This window comes from Macaca thibetana, chromosome 13 (assembly GCF_024542745.1).
Source record: "Macaca thibetana thibetana isolate TM-01 chromosome 13, ASM2454274v1, whole genome shotgun sequence".
Lineage (NCBI taxonomy): Eukaryota > Metazoa > Chordata > Mammalia > Primates > Cercopithecidae > Macaca > Macaca thibetana.
Genome location: NC_065590.1, coordinates 6,522,151 through 6,546,752, shown reverse-complemented (window position 1 = coordinate 6,546,752; position 24,602 = coordinate 6,522,151). Strand labels below are relative to the sequence as shown.

General features: G+C 38.1%; 1 protein-coding gene across 2 annotated transcripts in view; it reads right to left on the bottom strand.

Annotated features, from left to right (window-relative positions):
• The window catches only part of TMEM182 (transmembrane protein 182), an 82,336-nt gene that overhangs the window by 39,733 nt on the left and 18,001 nt on the right, over positions 1 to 24,602 (bottom strand). The window contains exons 1-3 of one of the 2 annotated variants that reach the window (XM_050754261.1): positions 16,843 to 17,179; positions 16,505 to 16,604; positions 14,766 to 14,864 (exon numbers count right to left, since the gene is read on the bottom strand). In XM_050754261.1, the coding sequence (XP_050610218.1) occupies positions 14,766 to 14,864; positions 16,505 to 16,604; positions 16,843 to 16,974 (331 nt within the window). In that variant the 5' untranslated portion in view covers positions 16,975 to 17,179. Of the gene's footprint in view, positions 1 to 14,765; positions 14,865 to 16,504; positions 16,605 to 16,842; positions 17,180 to 24,602 lie in introns of those variants that run through there. The other variant, XM_050754262.1, reaches the window with a different exon arrangement.

Genomic DNA, 24,602 nt, shown 5'->3' with positions numbered 1-24,602 from the left:
CAAGTACCAAGGAACATATGCCAATACTGATCGTATCCCAAGCTGTAAAACAAATCTCAACCATTTTAAAAGAATTGAAATTGCGTGGATTGTGTTCTTTGCCCACAATTGAATGAACTAGAAATCAATGACAGAAACATAGTACTGGAAGTCATGGTCTGTGCAATAAGGCAAAAAAAAAAAAAAAAAAAAAAAAGGAAATAAAAGACATTTAACTAAGAAAGAAATAAAATTGTCCCTATTTGCAAATGACTTGATTATCTACGTAGGAAATATCCAAAAATCTCCAGAAATTTCCTAGAACTAATAAGTAAATTCAGCATATTTGCAGGAAAGCAAGCTAAACATTTAAAAATCTATCGCAGTAGAAAAACAAAGACAGAAGGCTGACACAATCCAACTTCAATACTTACTATCAAGCTAGAATAACAAAGGAATTGTAGTATTGGTAAAACAATAAATAGATCAATGGAACAGAAAAGAGAGCCCAGAAAGAGACCTACACAAGTATAATCAACTAATCTGACAAAGAGGCAAAGGGAATTCAATGGAGAAAGTAGTTTTTTCCATAAATGGTGCTGAAACAATTGAAAATTTATATGCAAAATAATGAACCTAGACACAGCTCTTATACCTTTCACAAAATTTGACTCAAGTCATAGATCTAAATGTAAAATGCTAACTCATAAAACTCCTTGAAAATAAGGGAAACTCTAAGGACTCTTGGTTGGGTAATGATTTTTTTAGATGCAATATAAAAAGCATCACCCAAGAAAAAAAAAAAAAGACAAATTGAACTTTATCAAAATTTAAAATTTCTGCTCTGTGAAAGACACTGTTAAGAAAATGAAAAGAAAAGCCACAAACTGGGAGAATTTTTTTTTTTTTTTTTTTGTAAAACATGTATCCAATAAAGGACTGGTACTGAAAATATGCGAGGAAATCTTAAAATTCAAGAATAAAAAAACCAAACAATCCAATTTGAAACTGGGAGAATTTGAACAGAAGCCTCACAAAAGAAGAAATACAGATAGTAAATAAGCATGAGAAAAGATGTTCAATATCATATGTCATTAGAGAACTGCAGATTAAAACAATGAGATGCTACTACACACCTATTTGAATGCCTAAGTCCAAAAGCACTGATAACACCAAATGCTGACAAGGATACAGAACAACAATAACTCTCATTCATTACTGGTGGGAATGCAAAATGGTATGGTCTCTTTGGAAGACCACTTGGCAGCTTCTTTAAGCATGCTCTTACCATATGATCCAGAAATCGCACTCGTTGGCATTTACCCTAAAGGTGAAAATTTATGTCCACACAAAAACCTGCACACAAATGCGGATTTAATAATAATTGCCAAAGTTTACAGGCAACCAAGACGTGCTTCAGTAGATGAATGCATAAATAATGATACACGCACTGATGAGACATTATTTATCACAATAAAGAAATGAGCTATCACGCCATGGAAAGACATGGAGGAACCTTAAATACATATTACTAAGTGAAAGGAGCCTATCTGAAAAGCCTACATATGGTGTGACTTTAACTATATGACATTCTGAAAAAGGTCAAACTATGGAGCAAAAAGATCAGTGGTTGCCATGGTTTGGGGGCAGAAAGGGATAAATAAACAGTACACTGAGGATTTTTAGGGTAATGAAACTAATCTGCATGATACTATGGTGGATACATGCCATTATACACTTGTCAAAACGCATTCAATGCCTGACACAAGGAGTGAATCCTCATGTTAACTACTGACTTTAGTCAATAATAATGGATCAGTGTTGGCTCACCAATTGTAACAAATGTACCAAGATAAAGCAAGATGTTAATAATAGGAGAAACTGTGTAGGTGGTGGGATGGGAACCCTCTGTACTTTCTACTCAATTTTTCTGTAAATATAAAACTGCTGTTAAAAGTCTTATTCTTTTTAAAAAAAAAAACTGAATTTCATTTCTATATACTAGCAATAAACACATGGAGAATGAAATGTAAAATACAATATTATTTACAATTGCTCCAGAAATGGATTCATTGGATAGAAATGTAACAAAACATATAGTATTTGTGTGCTAAAACCTGCAAAACACTGATGAAAGAAATCAAAGAAGACCTAAATCAACAGAGGGATAAACCATGTCCATGGATAAGAAGATTGAACGTAATGAAAATACCAATTCTCCCCGAGTGGGTTTAATATGACTCATGCCAAAGTGTCAGCAAGATTTTCTGTAGATATGTAGACAAGATTATTCTCAAATTTATGCAGAAAGCCAAATAATCTAGACTAAATAAAACAATCTAGACTAAACAATTTTTTTGAAAAAAGAAGAAAATAAGAGAAATCACTATCTAATTTCAACATTTACTAGACAGATTAATAATTAAATTGCTGTGGTGCTAGCAGAGGAATAAAGACACAGATCAATTAAACAGAATCTAGAATCTAAAAATTAGTCCCATACAAGTAGGATCAACTATTTTTTGACAAAAATGCAAAAGCAACTCAATGCAGGAAGGACAGTCTTTTTAACAAAGGGGGTAGAACAACTGGACATACAACTTCAAAAAAGAGTGAGACTCACATCTTATACAAAAATTAGCTCAAAATGTATCAGAAATTTAAGTATAATTCATAAAACTTTTAGAAGGAAATGTGCGAGAAAAATATTTAAGACCTAAGGAATGGCTGTAATCCCAGCACTTTGGGAGGCCGAGGCAGGCGGATTACGAGCTCGGGAGATCGAGACCATCCTGGCTAACACAAAGTGAAACCCCATCTCTACTAAAAAATACAAAAAAAAAAAAAATAGCCAGGTGTGGTGGGGGGCACCTGTAGTCCCAGCTACTCGGGAGGCTGAGGCTGGAGAATGGCATGAACCTGGGAGGCAGAGCTTGCAGTGAGCCGAGATTGCGCCACTGCACTCCAGCCTGGGTGACAGAGTGAGACTTCATCTCAAAAAAAAAAAAAAAAAAGAAAGAAAAGAAAAAAGACCCAAGAAATGGTGAACAGCCCTTAAACGTGACACTGAAAGCATGCACTATTTTAAAAAATCATTAAACTGAATTTTACCAACATTCACCACTTTTATTCTGCAAAAGTTCCTGTTAAGGTGATGAAAAGCCATGCTATGTAATGATATAACGAGAGAAAATTGCAAACCATATAACTGAAAAGAATTCATATCTAGAATATATAAAGCACTCTCAAAACTCTATGTAAAAGTAAACTAATCCAATGAGAAAATGAGTAAAAGATATGAAATTTCACTGATGAGGATATACAGATGGCAGCTAAGAACACAAAAAGATGTTTCACATCACTAGACATTAAGGAAATGTAAGTTAAAACCAAATTGAGATATCACTACCTAGCTATAAGAATGACTAAAGTAAAAAACCTTGGGACAAAAAAATAAAAACTTTAATTTAAAAAAATAAAGTGAAAAACTAGCGTCAACTGGAAAACCTGGTGAGGATACAGAGAACCTAAATCTCTCATATATTGTCAGTGGGGATGTAAAGTGGTACAGCTACTCTGGAAAATAGTTTGGCAGTTTTTAAAAAACCTATACATTTACTTACCGTATGACTCAGCAATTGTACTTCTGGGCATTCATCCTGGGTAAATGTAAAATTATGTCCATACAAAAGCCGTACACAATCTTTGTAATAGCCCCAACTGGAAATAACCAAAATGCCCTACAACAGGTGAATGGTTGAACAAACTACTTAGCAATAAATAGAAATCACTATTGATGCATGCCACAACTTGGATGGATCTCAAGGGTATAAGTTTAGAAAAAAGCCAGTCTCAAAAGGTCACACACTGTACGATTTCATTTCTATAACATTCTCAAATGACAAAATGATAGACATGGATAACAGATTAGTGGTTGCAGAAGGTGAGAAATGGCTGGGGAAGTGACTATGAGAGGTAACATGAGGGAGATCTTTGTGTGGATGAAATAGTTCTGCATCATTTTAGGGGTAGCGATCTCACATGAATGTACACATGAGATAAATGGCACAGAACTACACACACGCATGGTACCCATGTCAGTTTCCTGGTGTGGATATTGCATTACAGCGATGTAACCGATGAAGGAAACCGGGAGAGTGGGGCATGAGGTCCTCTGTACTATTTTTGCAACCACCTGTAAACGTGTATTATTTCAAAATGGCCGGGCACAGTGGCACACGCCTGCAATCCCAGCACTTTAGAAGGCCGAAGCAGGTGGATCACCTGAGGTCAGGAGTTTGAGACCAGGCTGGTGAACATGGCAAAATCCCATCTCTACTGAAAATACAAACAAAACAACAACAAAAAAAATTAGCCAGCCGTCATGGTGGCATGCACCTGTAATCCCAGCTACTTGGGAGGCTGAAGCAGGAGAATTGTTTGAACCCGGGAGGTGGAGGTGCAGTGAGCCAAGATAGCGCCATTGCACTCCAGCCTGGGCTACAGAGCGAGACTCTGTCAAAGAGAAGAGAAGAGAAGAGAAGAGAAGAGAAGAGAAGAGAAGAGAAGAGAAGAGAAGAGAAGAGAAGAGAAGAGAAGAGAAGAGAAGAGAGAAGGAAAGAAAGAAGGAAAGAAGGAAGGAAACAAAGAAGGAAAGAAAGAAGGAAGGAAAGAAAGAAGGAAAGAAGGAAAGAAAAGAAAGAAAGAAGGAAAGAAAGAAAGAAAAGAAAGAAAAAGGAAGGAAGGAAGGAAGGAAGGAAGGAAGGAAGGAAGGAAGAAAGAAAAAAGAAATAAAGAAAGAAAGAAAGAAAGAAAGAAAGAAAGAAAGAAAGAAAGAAAGAAAGAAAGAAAGAAAGAAAAAAGAGTTTAAAAAACATCAGAGAGTGCAGAATCTGTAAAGATACATATGGACATATTTATGGTAGAAAGTATATGATGTTTGGAATTTGCTTTAAAATAATTCAGTGTGGATTTATTTACAGAGATTTATATAGATGTATAAATAAGATATGTTGATAATTATTAAATTTGTGTGATGGTAACATATAAGTTCCTTATACTCTTTACTTCTGTGAAAATTTAAAAATTTCTAAAATGAAATAGTTTTTTAAAAAGTCCAAAATTAAAAAAAAAATCCAGAACTGATATTTTAAAGTACACAGCAATCCATACATACACAGTTTTTTTGGTGTTTTATTTTGTTTTGTTTTTTACGGGCGATGTCCATTTGATAGATTCCCTTATGGTGGTTAAATAATTTTAATAGGACTATGTTAGATGAGACACATTTTTACCTCCTAATATCCTGGTCCTAGTCGTCTGGAATACATCAAGTCCCCTAACTGGACTCTCTGATTCCTCCCTTGCCTTTCCATAGGCTGCTAATGATACAACAAGCTGGAGAGTTTATTGTATAACATGTCAGATTGGAAGCACTCGTTAGTTTCCCCTCTCACCTCATTCAGAGAATGAGCCGATGTCTTTTCAATAGCTCAGCTTCCCCAGTTGCCTCTCTGACCATGTCTTCTATGCTCCCCTCACTTGCTCTTCGCCAGCTGCCCACCTTCTCCTCTGTTGTTGTCACCCACCAAGTATGCCCTGACCTCTGAGCCTTTGCATCTGATGTTCCCTCTGTCTTGAACACCCTTCTTCTCACCACATGGCTCACTCCTTTGCTTTCTTCTGGTTTCCACTCCAATGTCAGAGATGTGCTTTCCTCTGGCCACATTATGGAGTTCTTATTTCTGTCCACCCCCTTCGTCTCCAGCCCTGTCCATGTCTTAGGTTTCTCCAGAGCACGTGTCATCTTGTAACTACCGTGTAATCCACCAAGCTATGTTGCTTCCTTTGACTCCCCTCACCCAAATGTCAGCCCCATGAGAGCAGGAACTTTTATCCCTTTTTTTTTTTTTTGACTACTGTTTCCCAGAACCTACAATAAGTGTCTGGCATATATAGTATGTGCTTAAAAAATATCTGTTGAGTAAATGTTAATCACAATTACCAGCTAAAGAGTGGCATATCTTGGTCAGTACAGATGACATAATATTAACTACCATGTACTAGGATGACAGTGATAATGACCAATAATGAACATGTGTCTATGAAGCACTAGCTCTTGGCTGGGAAGTCTGCCAAATGCCTTATGTGGCCACACACACACACACAGATACACACACACACACACACACACACACACACACCCTTCAGACAGCAGAAAGTGTTTGGAGAAGCTATGATGAATTTATGTGCCCTAACGATGTCTTATTTTTGGTGCTCTAAATTGGTGTATCATCATAAGAATAGCTGGCATTTATTGAATACCAACTACATGGCAACGACTCTGCCAAGCATTTGTATTATGATATCTTTTCATTTTGAAAACAACTGTGTGAGGTTGAAACTATTCTTATCTCCCTTTTACACACCAGTTTGTGGAGATTAAGAAGCCTGCCCGAGTGCTCTTAGCCAAAGTGATGGCACCAGGTGAGGAATGCAGACCGGAAGCCCAGCTTGTACCCCCATAGAACCCTTACCATGAGCCAGTCCCTGTGCTAAACACTCTGCAGCACCATCTAGTCTCCGAAAGAAGGACTAGAGGAGCTTCCAAAACAGCTTATGGGATGGCAGGACCACATTCAACCTAGGGATGTCTACCTCAAAACAAACCTTACCTGTTGATGAGGCCGCCCTGGTCACCCTACTTAGCGTGGAATTCCCCTCCACACATACACACCCCTCGCATCTTTTACTTTCTTCGAAGTACTTGACTGACTGTTTACTTTAGCCTCCCCGCTATAATTAAAGTCCCATGAGGGCAAGAATTTAGGGCTGATTCTGAAGCATCCAGAACAGTGCTTAGTATACAGCAGGCACTCAAAAATTGCTTTTCCCTGGTTCTAATTGATGCTTTCTCCCACGGAAAGGTCCAAAGTTTCAGGCAGAAGCAATAACGCTTCAAGATAAGAGAGGTCCAGACAGCTCCCTGCTCCTTTGGGGTTTGTATACCCTGCATGAAAGAAGGCAGTGGAAGGAAGCTATTCTTGTGTGGTGTTCGGGCCCAGACCTGGAGCTCAGCACAAGGTATAAGCAGTATAAGTATAATTTCAAAGAAGATCCTGGGCCTGGGTTAGAAGTTTTGGGACTAAATGTCTAGATGGCCTCAGTGATTCTCATTAGAGGGTGATTTTGTGGCCACCCACACCCAGGACGCCTCGCAATGTCTGGAGGCATTTTTAGTTCTCATAACTGGGATCTATTGGGTAGAGGCAAGGGGTGCCACTAAATATCCCACAATACACAGGACAGTCCCACAACAAAGAATTATCTGGCCCCAATGTCCATAGTGCCAAGGATAAGAAATCCTGTTGTACGCATCAGGAGTTCCTAGCGTGAGAGGAGATTTCTGCTTCTGAGCGTGGCAGGCATTTTCAGGGATCACTGAAGCCTCTGTGGAGGTGGAAGCCTGCCCTTGGCGAAGGGAACCCAGGCCATGCTGCTGGGATAATCACAGGTCTTGTTTTCAGGAAGCAATTGCCTCCCATTATTGCAGGGATATTACATAAATTGCCAACCAATTCTGAGAAGCCCACAAATAAATTGTACAGAACACGAAATGGCACCCTCTGAAAAAAAGTGAGTTTTAAGTACAGCCTTGATGTTGTGCCCTAGAACTTTCAAGCCAACTCTACCCTCAAGAGCTAGGGCATGTGGAAGCCCAGTGAGCCACCCTGGGAGCAGCCCCAAGCCTGCATGCAAGGGAGCCTGGGCTGGGGTCCCAGATGAAAGTCAGCTGTTATTCGGGAACTGCAGCCACTCCTGTAATGTGATACTGTGTCTGTGGTCATGGCTGTGTGATCCCAAATGTCTGAACCAATACCGGGAAATTAAGTTGATGTTAGGCATTTCCAAATATCTAAGTACTTGACACTTACGGGAAAAGGAGACTAAATAGCATTTTTCATTAAATTTTATGGTGTGTAGTTTTTTTCTAGCTAACTAAAATAGAGTGGAAGTATCTGGAATGATTTGCTGTATTTAGGACAATGTCCAGAATCACCATATACGAACACCCAAAAAACTGATAAATAAGACCCAGCTACAACAGAGTGATCGATCTGTAAGCCAGGGTGGCGGCTGAGGTGGGGGTATCTCAATGAGATTAGGTACCTACAACAGGTTGATGTGCCTCCTAAATTATTTAAGATTTTACATTTATATAAACTCTAGACTCAAATCTTAATTCTTCCTGGGCTGTTTCAAACTGTCAAATGTCAGGACATTCGTGTTTGTATTTTATTTTGCCTTGTATGGTAAAGCAAGTAGTTGTGTGTGGATGTGGCTGTCTGTATAAGGACGCTGTATCCTCCACCATGCTGTGCTCTGTTGGTGGCTATTCCAAGCCGCCGTGTTGGCTGATTGAAAAGGTCTCCGCTTCCTCACTACTCACTCCCCAAGCATCCCAGCGTGTGGTTTCACATTCCCATCATTCTGATACCACCTCTTTGTGAGATCACTGCTGTCTGACCTCTCTTCCTGTGAGAAGAGAAGAAAGGAGGAAGCCTGAGGTAGGGTTTGGCTCTCAGGAGGATCCTCAGGTGACAAAATGTGTAGGAAAATGGAATGGGATCCCTGAGGGAGGAAGGGCATTGTAGAGTAAAGAGGAAAGAGTCCTCAGGTCCTACCTAAGAGAATGGGCAGTGAACCGGGGTGGGATACACAGCAGATGATCTGGAAGCCTTAGGTGGATTTAGGATAGAAGTAGGTGCCTGGAACAAGGAGCCTTTAATGGGTGTCTGTAGCTGAGCCCTTGGAGAAGATGGAGCTACTAGGCCCCAAGAACTTTTACATCATTGGCTTATGACCCAATTCCTTCCTGCCTGCTTCTCATGTCCATTCATTCTGCATTTGACATTGAAGATCACGGCCTTCTTCCCAAGAAAATGCATCAGACTGCTCACTGACTTGTTACTTAATGCTTCTTTCTCTCCCTCATTTGTGGGCTGCCTTTCTTCTTCCCTTCTTCCCCTAAGAATAATTGATATTTTACTGTCTTCTTTCCTACAATTGTTTTCCTTAAAGATTATATTTGATATCAAAAATCACCTCTGCAATTTCTCATCAATATCAACTATGATAATTAATGACTTTAAGGAAAATCAGTTTTGCATATCAAGTTACTTGCTGAATTATTACAAACTGTTACTCCACCATCAACTCAAATTTAATACGTCCAAACCAAAGTAAATCGCCATGCTCTACTTCAAAACATGCCCCCTCTTAACCCTCAGATTTCTGTCCACCTTACCAAATTTTCTTAGTTGAAAGTAATTCACAGTTTAGTACCAGTTGGCAAGCAATTTTATAGTATGGCACAATAACAATGCCAAAGAAAACTTATTCCTATGTTTTGATTCACTATTCACACTTCTGGAAATATAACCCAAAGAATAAATACAAATTATTTTTAAAAAATACTACATATATAGAATTATTTTTGATGTAGAGGTAGCAACTAACATGTTGAAAATTTAAGAAATCAAAGTAAATACACGGGGAAATGTTTTCTATAAAAATAGAAAAGCAAGATGGACATGTATTTATGACGATTAAAACATAATATAATATGCATATGAAAGGATTAAAAACCCACTAAAATAATACTTACTGTTTGAAGGTACATGTCCACATTACTTTTTTACTGTATGTTATTTAAACTGTATTACACCTATTTGAAAAGGGAACTTCTTCATCATCCTTGATCCCTCCAGCTCTTTTTCGTTTGGCTACCAATTTTACATGTGAACTCCTCACATATCAATTATATTCTTTATTTCCTTTCCATTTTTATGGTCCCACCTTTGTTCAACCCCTGATGATATTGATTCACTGAATGATTTTGATTTTCATTCACTCCCAGGCTTTCTCCATTTCCCTTCTATGTTGCTAGACAGCCCAAAACAATGTGTACCAACCACAGGGATACGTGACATTGTTCTGATAAATAAAACATGGGCAGAAACTGACTGTTAAATTCTAGGAGCACTTCCACTTTCCTCAGAATGAAAGAGCATGAAGGTAACTATCCATCTCCAAGGATGGTAGAAGAAATAGTTGACAGAGCCTGGGTTCCTGGCAGCATCATTGTGGAAGGTGCTTCTGACCCTCTTGTTCCAGAAGAAAAATAACCTTTTGAGCTACAGTTTGTTTTCTGTTACTTGCAGCCTAATGCATTACCAATTAACATCTTGCCTCGCTTGTAGCCCCCCTGCTTGTAGCCTCACATCATTCACTTCAGCTTACACTTTTATAAGGGTGAAAGAAGACCAGAAAATAGTACTAGATAAATAAACATTGACAATAAAAGCAAAAGACAGCTGGCAGGTGAAAACAACGTGGAAGACCAAAAATTACAGAAAGTATGCAAAAAAAAAAAAATTTTTTTTTGAGCTGGAGTCTTGCTCTGTTGCCGAGGCTGGAGTGCAGGGGCATGATCTCAGCTCATTGCAACCTCTGCCTCCCAGGTTCAAGCAATTCTCATGCCTCAGCCACCCGAGTAGTAGGGATTGCAGGTGTGCACCACCCTGCCTGGCTAATTTTGTGTGTATGTGTGATATTTTTTTTTTTTTTTTTTTTTTTTTTTTTTTTTTTTTTTTTTTTTTAGTAGAGATAGGATTTCACCATGTTGGCCAGGTTGGTCTCTAACTGACCTCAAGTGATCTGCCCATCTCAGCCTTCCAAAGTGCTGGGATTACAGGCGTGAGCCACCATATCTGGCCAAACAAATTTTTTTAAAAAAATTTTAAATTTTTAAAGTGTAGGTCAATTTAGTAAAGGGCTAAAGAAATTCTGCACATCAATAGTGACTTAGGGCATCAGTATTCATACCACAGTACAGTGTGATAATGAAGTCTCCCCAAAACGTGCATTCAGCTTTTGGTCCACAGTGGATACAATAGAGAGCCAAACATACAAGGCCCCCACTCTCATGGAGCTTAGGATTGAACTGGAAAGAAAGTACATGAACAAGATAAGTACATGAGTACATAGTTTAAAACCGTGCTACGAATTATCAGATTAAAGACTGGGTTTTATAAAGGAGAGCATGGCCCAGCGCAGGTACCAGTAGGGTAGGGGGCAGGTAAGGAAGTCTTCCTTGGGAAACTGAAGCTTGAACTGGCTGGAGGGATAAACCTGCTCTGTTAGAAAAATGAACAGAGGAGGAGGAAGGAAGAGAGGAACACCGTTTGGGGAAGTTTAGGGCATATACACAGGTCCTGAGGCAAGGGGACAGATACTGAGACGGACGACCTTAAAGAAGGTCAGAGAGCTCATCCCTGTAAGTACGTATTTGTTCCCACTCATCAAGAAAAGCTGAAACTGTTCATCGCATTCTGCTTCAGAAGAAATGAAAAGTATGCAATTGAGTTTATAAACATTTCCACTTGGAAAAATAAAATCAAACTAGTTTATTGCTGAAAACAGTAACTGTAATTTTGCATAAAGTCATTCTAGACATATTTTTAAGCATCTAGTAATTACCAGGAACTATGCTTTGGAGAGCTCGAATACATAATGTAGGAAGTGAGGTAAACAAACAATTGCAGTTAAGCATAATGAGCACTGATAGAGGGGTCATCAAAGGCTACGGGGACACTGAGAAAGCAAAAAATTAATTCACTCGGGGTGGAATTGTCTTGAATATTCATTTCTGTTCAGTACATCATTGCCAAATGATGCCAAGCAAGTGAACTGTGACTGAATGTAAACATGAAACAAACCAGAAAATCTAGACTCTGACAAGTCTCCAAAGGTAACAGAATTGTTTAATGGACTTAGAAGTACAGAAGCCTACCTCAAAAGCAATTCTGCGAATTAGACCACCTTCACCAGGCTTGGCCAGTCATTCAAATAACTAGATTTGAGGATAACTGAATTTCAGAATATGTATTTGAGATTCTTTTAAATGAAAGAAAACACTGAATTAGGCCTGATTATACACACAAGTCAGCTTCGAATATAAAGGCAGAAAGAGCCAATGGAAGTTTAATTTGTTATTTTGTAAAGATATAAATAAAAGACCTATATTTTTTAATAGTATGCACTACAATTAGCCTTTTCATTCGCTGCAGTTTATTAGATTATCAACAAAACAAAAGCCAGACTTGGTTCTTTGCACTGGTTCTGCCAATAAGCAGCTGTATGAAGACAGAATCACATGATTTCTCTAATTCCCAGTCTCCTTATTATAAAAGGATAATTTCATTGGTAGTGTCCTATAATTCTAAAATTGTTACTCCAGAAAAATCATACACCCACTATATTATTTTCACTGAATTCAATGTTGGCTAACTGCAATTGTAAAAGCTCAGGACACTACAAAGCCATTTCACCAATACTTTGCCAGGCCACAATACATCAGAATTTATAAATGATACTTTCAATTTACCAAAGGTGACCTGGCAAGTATCTGATGTTGGGTAATTGTGAAGCTACATGAAACTTAATAGTGATTCTCAAGCGTAGTGAAGGATATGTAGTCTCATTAACTAGGAAACTATACTGAAAAGTCAGGTACAAAGCTTCCGATGAAATCTATACCTTTCTCTTGGATGCAAGAAAGAAACAAACAAAAAAACCCCACAAATTTAACAAACGTAATATCAAATTTCCTTGTACATTATGATGATGATGAATGAAACTTGAGTATAGCATTTCTGTTGTAGAACACATCTTTGCACGTCTCAATCATGTTTACCTAGTGATTGACAAAGTTTCTGAAAGTAAATGAGTTCCAGTATGTGCGCCAATGAGGAATTTGATCATTTAAAAAAATTGGATTTGGTTTTGTCACTAGATCAAAAAAGTGACACACTAATTAAACGCAGTGCTACATAATAATTCTAAGCGTAATTGCAGTACAATTTTTCTGACACGTATTTACAATCCATCTCCATCATAATTATTATGCACAGATGACATTACTTTGTTTTTCAAGTTCTCCACTATCTCCCTGAAGCAAAGGCTTTTCAAATATGTGATCATTTTAAAATATACGGTGCCTACAATACATATCTTATCACAGGACCTCATTATATGCATAACAACAATACTAATATTTATGCTAATACCTAACGTTCTGGAAAGCCAACCTTGTATTACTTTTCAGTTCATTTTATAAAAGTAAGAATGTTGGGGAAGGAGCATCGTTTTGTAACTTGTCTGTAAAACAAAAGAGTTTCTCCTATTCTTTCCTATGCCATCCATCTCTTCTCTTACTAGTGACAGGTAGGCTTGTATACTTCTAAGTCCGTTCCACATGACACCAAGGTTTTGACAAATGTGAGTGAGGTGCCTTCTGCAGCTTTTAATGGGAAGGAGCATCCATACCACACATGTTTTCAAGGAAAGTGGTCCCAGTCCTTCGAACCCAAGGAACCCTGGTGGACAAGCACAGCTGCGGGTCAGCTCACCTCTTTCCCTATCCAGATCTCATACTCTCTTCATAAGTGTCCTATTCATGATGTAATACAAGCAAATGCTACATTCTTTGACAAAACTAAAACAAAATTATAATGTATAGAATTACATATTTAACAGAAAGATGAAAAGTAGTTACATGTAAAGATGTGTTGAGTTCTGTGATGGTTATTGTCATATATCCACTAGGTTGGATTATGGTGCCAAGTTGTTGGGTAAAATAATAGCTTAATATTGCTGTAAAGGTATTTTTAGATGCAATGAGCACTTATAATTCCTTGACTTTGAGTAGAGTAGATTACTCCCTACCCCACACTATGATTGGGCCTCATCCAATCAGCTGAAGATCTAAAGAGAAAAAACAGGTTTCTTGAGAAAGAAGAAAGTCAGCTTCCAGACTGCAGAAGAAAAATTCTACTGGAGTCTCCAGCCTTCAGACTGGAGACTGCAGCATCAGCTCTGACCTGAATCTCCAGCCTGCCAATTGCCCTGTAGACTTCAGACTTACTAGGCCTCGTAATCACTCTCTCTCACTCTAAGTGTATGTGTGTATGTGTACATGCATATGTATATACCTATATGTGTGTATATAATATATATTTATGTGTTCTACTGTTTCTCTTTTTTCTGGAGAACCTTGACTAATATTAATTTATTGAGAACATTAAATATAATAGCTATTCTTTTTGAAAAACAATTTTCTGTTCTATATATGACATTGATAGTCTGTACCAACCCTGAGCAAGTTATTACAAATTTCATGTTCTTAATGTGATTTTAAGTTAATGATATCTGTCTGTCTTTCTCCTATGGGATATTACACACACAGAGTTCAGTCATTTTGTATGAAAACAGTAGCGTAACTATATATTTATATCATATATATGTGTTATATACATATTATATATATTTATCTGTTATATTCTCATGTGTAATGATTACAAAAAAGTTTTAGAAGTATGATGTATATTACAATATTTTCAACTGTAGGACTCATTTTAGGTCTGTTAAAACCTTAAGAAGCAGTTCTTCTTAATAAATATTACTATCTTCATATGGGAAAGCACATTTTAAAATACTTTAATAGGCAGCTAGTAAATTACAATGACTTTACTTTTAGATCAAAGTTATGTTCTTTAAAATTATAAATGGCACATTAAAAATAACATTTTTTAATCTAACAGATCAAAAAAGTTGAAATTACAGGTCTTAAATTGCTTTTTAATTGCTCTCAACAATTTTGATCTGGGCATCCTTCAGAAAGATAAAACCCTTTCAGAGGTAGGCTGAGGACAGAAGGTACTTACTAACTGCAGAGTCATAGGAGGTCGAGTTGTGCTCGCCTCTCATGAAGGGGTATGGAGACAGGTAAGCATGTGTGCAGTTCTTGGATGGTGGTTGATTGGCTAGGAAGGAGAACAAAAAAATGGCACCTGTTATTGAAAAACTCAGTGATGACTCATCCTTAATGGAACAGAAATACAGAGCACAAGGGTTACACAAGCAAAATAAAACTACCGGTTCCATCAGCAAATTCAGAGAATTGTTGTGAGGAGGGCCTTCTAGGAAACTCATATCAAGATGCACATGAGACTTGGAAGGTAGATTCATCCAGAACATCTAGCTACATGACATAATTCAATGGAATAAATGCAAATGCCCTTTATATCACCTTGCGATTTAAGGTACCACATTTCATCTATTTTCACATACTCTTTAGTACCTAACAGTGTCTAGCACACAGTAGGGATTAAAAAATAATTGTTTTAAAAATCTAATAAACTTAAGTTTAACCTTGATTAGTTTAAATTAATAAAAAAAATTTCTTCTACATCCATTTTATTTTAGGTAAGAATGCAAATGATAAGTTATACAATAATTCAAATAAATTTTTAATATTTGAAAACGTCACAAGAAGGTACTTTTAAGTTGTCTGAAAACTTAAAATTTTGGTACGTACACTTTAAGGTGGACTGAAATATTGAAATATTCTTTCTTTCTCAAAGTCTTTGGCAAAATCTTCCTCTTGCACAGTCTGACTTACTTTCCTTTACCAAAGTCTAAATCATTTCCACTGGCAAGTTGTATGCTTACTCTCCTGCCCCTAAATCCACTGTAAGATAGTCTATCAGGTACTTGCCTCAAAAGGCGGCTTCATCACTACTTTGTTCCTTATATATGCCAACTTACCACCAGCTTGCTTAAGTTTTCAGGGACCTCCTATTTTTATTAAATATTCCAAAATCCTGACTATTATGTACATACCATACTTTGATTTTTGATAAGAAGACTAATAATTTCAATTCTCAATAAACTTTAGGCTAATAAACAGCTCTTTCATTGTTGAATACAATGAAATAAGTGCTAGCTATTTTCAATAAATGGATTTTCAAAGAATAATTCAATATGAAGAACACAATTGAAGGAATGCATTATAGTTTTTAAAAGTTACGCTACCTTAAAAAGTGACTTTAAAGTTTCAATGAGAACACAAACATCAAAAGCAACGCATTTCTTGATAGTGCCAACAAACTTGGTTAAAGCTCAAATAATATAAGCTTTCATCTGCCATTGCTGGTAATTATCTTTTTTTTTAAAAAAAAGATACTGTTAACTTTGACGCTATGAATATAAAATAATACATCTCTATTTATGGATTTTTACATTTGAGATTTCAAGGGCTGATAGCAAAAACATCTCATTTATTTGCAACATAGTATTCACAGACACTTGAAAAAATGCTATAGACAGTACCTGTTCTGTTTGTTAGAGTTAGTGTATTCTAAATAGGAGCAGAGAAATACTGGATAATTCAGTTTTGCCAAAAATATTCAGACTCCTGTTTTATGCTAAAAGATAAAATAATTATTCCTATAGCCATGTCTACTTACTGAAAAGGAATCTCGACATGATGAACCTTTTAAAGACATCTAATTGAGATTCTGTAACTCACAATCCAGTCCTCTCAAAGTGACATATACTATGTAAGAAATTGTTCATTTTTATTTTAAAGACAAGGGGGAAAATAAAGCTGAATTGTACTTACTGTACCAGAACTTCCAAATACTGGAGTCATTCTCTTCCACAATCCCATGAAACCAACACCTCCAGAAGAACCCTTCATGGTGAAAAGTGACGTTCTCTATCTGAACAGAACAAGATGAAGTAACTTGCCATCAGTACGAGAAATAGAATCAAAATCATTACAGCCAGGAAGTTTTTTAAGGACATGTATTTTATCCCAAATAACAAAGCTCCGTAGCTTTCTACATATCTCTTCTATGAAGAAACAGACACTCCACTACTACTCTCTGGTTTCAAGAGCATACATAAGACTATCTTCCTAACTACCATGTGCATCACTATTTTGAAGAAGAGACTCACATTCTGTTCACCTGAACATCTCCCCACTTCGGTTGCAAGAAGCCAATAATCCGATCCAAAAGCCACCAAAAAGAGTAATACCCCCAAAGCACCAAAGAGAGCTCCAAAGAAGATAGCGATATTTAGTCTCATTTTCAATTCACTGGTTTCCTTTTAAATAAAATACGAAATTTTAAAATGGTAAGACCCCTAGTTTCTCAGAAACAACAGTAAAAAAAAAAAAAAAAGAATAATATTTTTGAGTCGGCAGAATCTTCTTGAGAAGGCTGTCCTAGCTCGTGTTTTGGTGGCTTCTCACTCACGCCCCGCCGGCAGGATTCATATTCCCTTTGCTCTCCCCTGGAGGGACTCCAGCCCAGCAGCTGAGAATTGCAGGCTATTTTAAGATAGTGATTGAGGAGCTGTCTTTCTCCCATGGGGATCAAAAAATAGCTGACCTTCTCCTGACTATAGAGAGAAGTATCAGGAGCTGGCTCAGATTATCATTATTGCTGTTGGGTAATCCGCAGAAGTAGAAAGAAGATGGAATGGCTATGAAGTCATTGAAAGCATTGGTCCCAAATCTTAAGTGTCTGAACAAGCTCCTCTTAGTCTAGAATGCCCATTACAGTCCCAAAGACACTGAAGACTCTCTTTGAAGATACGTAAATCACAGATATAAAGAACCACTAAGACTGATCTTGAATACAATTGAAGTTGTAATTAATTCCTTTTGGACTTTTTTTGTGGTAGAAAATACGTTTTTGGTCAAATAGTCTAACATAACGCAGTACAGTTCAGGTTTATAATCTAAACATTCAGATGTATATTTAAAAGGTCAAGAATGTTCATGGTAAGGTAATTCTTGAAAAAGTATGAAGAAGAGCTTTTATGCATCATACACTAGTGACAAAAAAAACAATACTTTCTACGGCAGTCTCATGAATCTTAAACAAATTATTCCAAATAATCATCCCCAAAGTGGATTGACGAAAAAAGTCCCAAAAATGTATTTCCTGAATTAAGATGAAATAACCCTATCTACTTCTTTTTCCTTCATTTTAAAATATCTAACTTCCTCAAAAGATGAATCATACTTAATACTCACACAGACCACCTAATAGCAATGAATCTACACTTTCTTCAAGCCTTGACTCTTTAAAGCTTATTTGTTTGTTTTGTTTTTACATCTGATACGCCAGAGGAGAGTATTTTTCTAAGTATTTGTGTGCATTTAAAATCTTGCACTGTTTCTTTGGTCATTGTTTTTATATTCTCAATAATAATCTGGACCACTTCACCTTCCAAGGGGGCATCTCAACTCTACCAGCTTTCTTCACCTCTTCCTTTTTGTGGCATGGGATAGATCCTTACAATGGATTTTGTGAGAACAAAACGATCCTCAATAAAGATGAAGGGCCCTGTTAGACTGTAGCTATATGCAATCAGAGGTATTCAAAAGCTATGAATAAGGCCGGGCATGGTGGCTTACGCCTGTAATCCCAGCACTTTCGGAGGCCGAGGCGGGTGGAGGTCAGGAGCCTGGCCAACATGGTGAAACCCCATGTCTACTAAAAATACAAAATATTAGCTAGGCGTGGTGGTGGGCCCCTGTAATCCCAGTAATCGTAGTTACTCAGGAGGCTGAGACAGAAGAAACGCTTGAACCCAGGAGGTTGAGGCTACAGTGAGCCGATATCGTGCCATTGCACTCCAGCCTGGGCAACAAGAGCAAAACTCTCAAAAAAAAAAAAAAAAAAAAAAAAAAAAGAATTCTAAGCCTTATAGAATGTTACACAATCATTAACTACGAGATTGACTACGAGGATTAGATTTAGGTTAAGGGTTCATCTGAGATGATCCCTCATCTAATACTTAAATATTTTTTATAAGACTTCCCACACCATCAAGCTATGACATTTCTAGCCTGTGGCACTTAAGGACATCAGTAACAGCCATAACAGCTCTGCCTGATTTTCTGCCAAAAGCTGCACTCTAGGAGTTTCCAGATATTTATTCTATTCTGTTCTTTGAGATTGTGAAGCATAAGTTTCAATCCTCTGTCTGTGACAGAACTTTCTGATATTCTGAAGACAGCCGTCATCTCAGGCCTCAGCAATCACAGTCCGCCCCTACCCCTATATAGAGGTCTAAGCTATATTTTTCTAAGCCAAACACTCTATTCCTTCAAACGCCCTTGAGATTGGTACAACTCCAAACCTCCTCCTCCCTGTTCTGGTTCTTTCCCACAATTCTCAAGTGCTCGATTGAAGTGAGACATAGTAAAAATATTCTGGGCATATTCTAATAGCTTAACACTACTGCCGTTCTTATCTGGATACTATGCTAAGAGTAGTAATGGCCTCACAACAACGTTCATGCCCTAATCCTAATCTATGAATACATTATTTTACATGGCAATATCCTGGATTACACAAGTGGTCCCAATCTTATTACAGGAAACCTTACATGAAAACCTGGGAACCTGTCCTAGCCGAGTGGCCAGACACAGAAACGTGACCACAGCAAAAGGGTCAGACAATTGCTGGTTTGAAGACGGAGGAAGGGGACCAAAAGCCAAGGAATATAGAGAGCATTTGGAATTAGGAAGAGGAAAGAAACAGATTCTCCCCTTGAGCCTTAGGAAGGAATGCAGTCCTGTCCACAAATTTGAGCTCAGTGAGATCCCTGTGGAATTTCTGACCTCTGCAACTGTGGGATAGCAAATCTGTGTTGTTTTAAGCCATTAATTTGGGGACAATTTGTTATAGTAGCAATATAAACTTGATACAGATGCTATTCTATAATTAATGCAATATTAGAGCAAATTAAGTTTTCTGCAGGGGCGGGGAATACATCTTCAGGAAGTGCTTATTGTGGACTTTCGAGCATCCAGGCATTTTATCAGACATTGAGGCTACAATATACAGGCCCTGACTTTGAGGAGTTCATGAGCTACTGGGAAAAACAAAAGAAAAGATTTGTTAGAACAAATTTTGTTAGAACAAAGATTGGTTGTTTGGAAAGAAGGAGAAATCTGTTGGATAGGAAGATTTTATTTATCTTATTTATATTTCAATGGTTTATGGTTAAAATTCCATGCACTAATACTAAATCTTTAACACACACATAAACACAAAAGTAGATGTTTTTTTTAATTAGTAGAAAAGAGTATAAGACTTTGTAGTTACTATTTATCACAATTTTGGTCTTTGTCAGAGAAAAGGATCATCTTTCTGGACTAGTTTCATCAATGAATAACGTTTTTCTCGCCATTTTTGGTTTATCCAAAAATATATAAACATTGCCACAAAAATGTTGGTAGAGCATTTACAAGGCAGGGCAGAGCCCGGATAAATGCCATGAAAGACCACTCTTTAGGGGGGCAATGCCTCAGGAACTAGGTGTGTTTATTCAATATATTAAATCTGCCATTAATTTTATTAACTTCAGAATTTCCAACCATTCATATGTGTGCATCTATTGAGAAAAATAGAATACTTCTGCTATCATAAAACTGAGCCATTTTAGCTTGATAATTCTCAATGCTTAACATAGGGCTTGGCACACAACAGGCACTGACATAAAATAGAAATCAATTTGTGTTAGGAGTCTTGGCTGAGATGCAAATACATGACCTCCTGAGCCATCCAACTGGCAATCTACCCCCAAAAGAAACAGTGCTGATCTGGCTCAGCTTGGTCCTTGTTAAGCTCTGGAGAGCCGGATTTTAGTAGGGTGCATGTTTCCTGCACAGATGTTTTCAAACCATCTTTTAACAAATCCTTATTAGACTTCTGCTAATGAAGACATGAAATGGGGCTTACCATCGAGGAGGCAAAACGTGTCTTTCTTCTTCAGAAAATTGGACATTTGCCTGTCACTTCAAAGTCTCCTAGTTTTCCATGATTCCTAAGGCATTTTAACAGCCATTCAGTGTTGCTTTCCCAAGGAATCTTAGAAGCCTAAGAAAATGTCCATGCACTAGGAAGGCTGTTAAACAGCTGTGGTGTTCTTTACAAATTTACAACTTGAGACATAGGTTCTCTCTTCCCTTTCTCTCTCTTTTCTAATGAAAGCCCAGGAAAAGGGGCCTTTCAATAGAAAGGCCTGGCTAAGCCTCAACCTCAACTCCTAATAATCCTATAGTAAAACGGCCCCATTGCTAGTCTATGTATCTATTCCTTATGGGAATATTGACTCTATCTCTACATCGATAAGGTTATCACACAGAGTGATATGGTTTGGATGTGTGTCCCCACCCAAATCTCATGTCAAATTGGAAGAGGAACCTGGTGGGAGGTGATAGGATTATGGGGTTGGATTTCCCCCTTGCTGCTCTCACGATAGTGAGTGAGTTCTCATGAGATCTGATGGTTTAAAAGTATGCAGCGCTTCCCACTTCACTCTCTTTTTCCTGCCACCGTGTGAAGATGCCTGCTTCCTCTTTGCCTTCCGCCATGATTGTAAGTTTCCTGAGGCTTCCCAGTCACGTTTCCTGTTAAGCCCGCAAAACTGTGAGTCAAGTAAACCTTTTCTCTTCATAAATTACCCAGTCTCTGGTAGTTCAGTTCTTTATAGCAGCATGAGAACAGAATAAAATACTGAGTCATCAGGGCCACAAGAATAAGCATGGTGCCTCAGGATCAATCCCGTAGAAGTTGATTGTCAAAAATGGAAACTGAGGTGCATAATAGTAGCTAATATGCATAAGCCTCTACCAAGTGGCAGGCACCATGACGAGTACTCCAATACCTTGAATACAGATAAGTCTTTAGTAGGCAGAATATGAAACAACCAGTGTCTCTGTGGGCATCCACTCTCTTGGGCAGGAATTTCATCTTCTGAAGGTCTTCATGGTTGTAGGAGTTAAAGATCTTCTCTGTGACACGAAGAAGGACAGAGGTAAGCAAAGAGGGATCTCCACGGGGTCTCACAACTAAAGGCAGCTCACAATAATTTATGACTAATGACTATGTTTATTTCCTAAACGTTAAACGTTTGTTTGAGACTTCCAGCCTGTCCTCCCTGTGCTCCCAAGTCTAAATGAGGAGGCAATGTGGCTGAGTGGGGACTGCAGAGTGATCGTCCAAGAGAAGATGAGTCTGGGGAACAGAATAGGAACTGCCGGTACCAGGTCTGCTCCCCATGTAGATACTCTACTCTCCCTCCTTGCCAATCTTAAGAATAGGATTTTGGCCAGGCCCGGTGGCTCACGCCTGTAATCCCAGCACTTTGGGAGGCCGAGGCGGGTGGATCATGAGGTCAGGAGTTCAGGACCAGCCTGGCCAAGACGGTGAAACTCCATCTCTACTAAAAATACAAAAATTAGCAGGCGTGGTGGCAGGCACCTAAAATCCCAGCTACTTAGGAGGCTGAGGCAGAGAATTGCTTGAACCCCGGAGGCGGAGGTTGCAGTGAGCTGAGATCACGTCCCTGCACTCCAGCCTGGGCTACAGAGTGAGACTCCATCTCAAAAAAAAAAAAAAAGGAAAAAAGAATGGGATTTTGCTTAATTAAGAAGAGCTAGAGTTTCCTTTCATTAATGAGTGATCTTGAGCCAATGGCTCAACTCTCTGAGTTTCCATTTGTTTGTTTCTTCTTGAGACGGAGTCTCGCTCTGTTGTGCAGACTGGAGTGCAGTGGCAAGATCTCAGCTCACTGCAACCTCTGCCTCCCGGGTTCAAGTGATTCTCCCACCTCAGCCTCCCAAGTAGCTGACACTACAGGCACGCACCACCACACCTGACTAATTTTTTGTGTTTTTAGTAGAGATGGGGCTTCACCATATTGGCCAGACCGGTCTCCAACTCCTGATCTCAAGTGATCCGACCGCCTTGGCCTCCCAAAGTGCTGGGATTACAGGTGTGAGCCACCACACCCAGCAGGTTTCTGTTTTCTAATATGGAAAATGGGAACACTGCTTCAGAGGATTATTAGGGGTACTTGGTAAGACGACATGTGTCAAATGAGCTGGTGTTTCTGCATATTAGCCTTCTATCTCACTTTAGCTGGAGATCACATTTCTGACAAAGAAATGAAAAAAAAATAATAAAACAAAATTTAAAAGCAAAAAACACAATAAAATAAAACTCCCTTTGGTAGCACTGCAAATCTGATTTAAATCTATTTCACCAAACCAGACTAATTTCTCACCAGGTGTTCCCAGTGCTCCCACACCAATACACATACATCATCCTTCCTCCTGGAGCGCCAGTAGCTCCTCAAATCTTTGCTTGTTCCCCATCTGATTAGAATGCCTTTCTCTTCCATCTACCTGATGACCTCTTCATTAGTTCCTTCAACAAATATTTACCAAGTGCCTACAATGAACTACATGTTCTTTAAGTGTTAACAGCAAGGCTCTGCAAGGTCACTCACATAACTCATACAAGTTTTCGTATGTATTTAATTACACTCTCCCTTTCCTAGACAGTTTTTAGAATCCACGTGTTGTGGAACAAATTGAGTCAATAAATGTTTGTTCAACAATCACATCAGTTTAATAATGAATGAGCCAATGAGGAAAAGCCCATATACAATTTGCCCTCTTATTCTTAACGACGTTACTGGGGATAGTGGTCCCTACAAACAGCATCCCCTTCTGAAGGCCAGAGGGAAATGTCTGAAAGCTAAATACAAGCTGAATTTCTACAGAGCACTACAGTTATTTTTCATCATAAAGACACTATAAATCTTGATTCATTTGACAAATACATGTAATATCAAGCATATATCACTGGCCTGCTCCAAGACATACCATGCTGTGCCCCGGGTGGATACAGTGACTAGAATGTGCTCTCTGGCCTCAGTGAGGTAATACTCTCAAGTAACTGAGAGTGCTTCTCTCTTCACTTTGGTACCTGGTGAGATCAGAGGCTACGTACAAACGGTGATGTGCTAGCTTTCACCCTGCCTTCCCTAATTTCCTTCCCGTGCTCCTCACATTTTTGTATGTGTTTATATACACTGCCTGGAATACTTTTGAGAACAAGGAAAAGACTCAACAATAAAACAAACCAATAAAGACAATTTGTAAAATCAGGTATCTGAAGGAATAATATGCCTGGCTAAGAACACTGGTATGGTTCTTCCATTTGAAAAGCTCTGTAACCTCATTGGTTATCCTTCCCTTTTTCCCTCTTATCCTGTTTATTTCGGTCATAACTTCATTTGGAGATTCTTCTGGCTTCCTGGAAATAATATTTCTTTTAGGGTCTCTATTCACTCGGAGAAATTGCAGTGAAAATGTTCTAAGTTTGTTTCTTAAATTACAAAATTAAAAAGCAATCTGTTAAAATCTAGAGTCAACTAAGATCAATAACATTCCAAGATATTATGGTAAATTCTACCCTTGGTTTTCACAAGTTAAATAAAACTGGATAAGCAACAGCTGGATGACTATAAGCAACAGAAGGCTTTGCCTGCTTTGATGCAGTATGTTTTTTACTTGGCTTTTTAGTTAACTTGTTTTTATTATCAGTAGGTACATTGAAACTCAGCAGAAACCTCAAGTCACATTTTTAAGTGATCATGAGCAAAAGATTCTTTTTTCTGTAGTCAAAATTTCTAATCCTAATGTTACAACATTCTTTATCAGCTCAAAATATCTAATGAAATGATTTAAACATTCCCAAAACAAAATTAATTCTAGTCTACTTTAACACAAGCATGCCATTGCTCAACACCCAACAATGCTGAACAAATGTTGAAACAAATGCAGAAATCAAAGTCTCATAGCTTCTACACACTGCAAACCCATGTTCTAGAAAATTGGAATG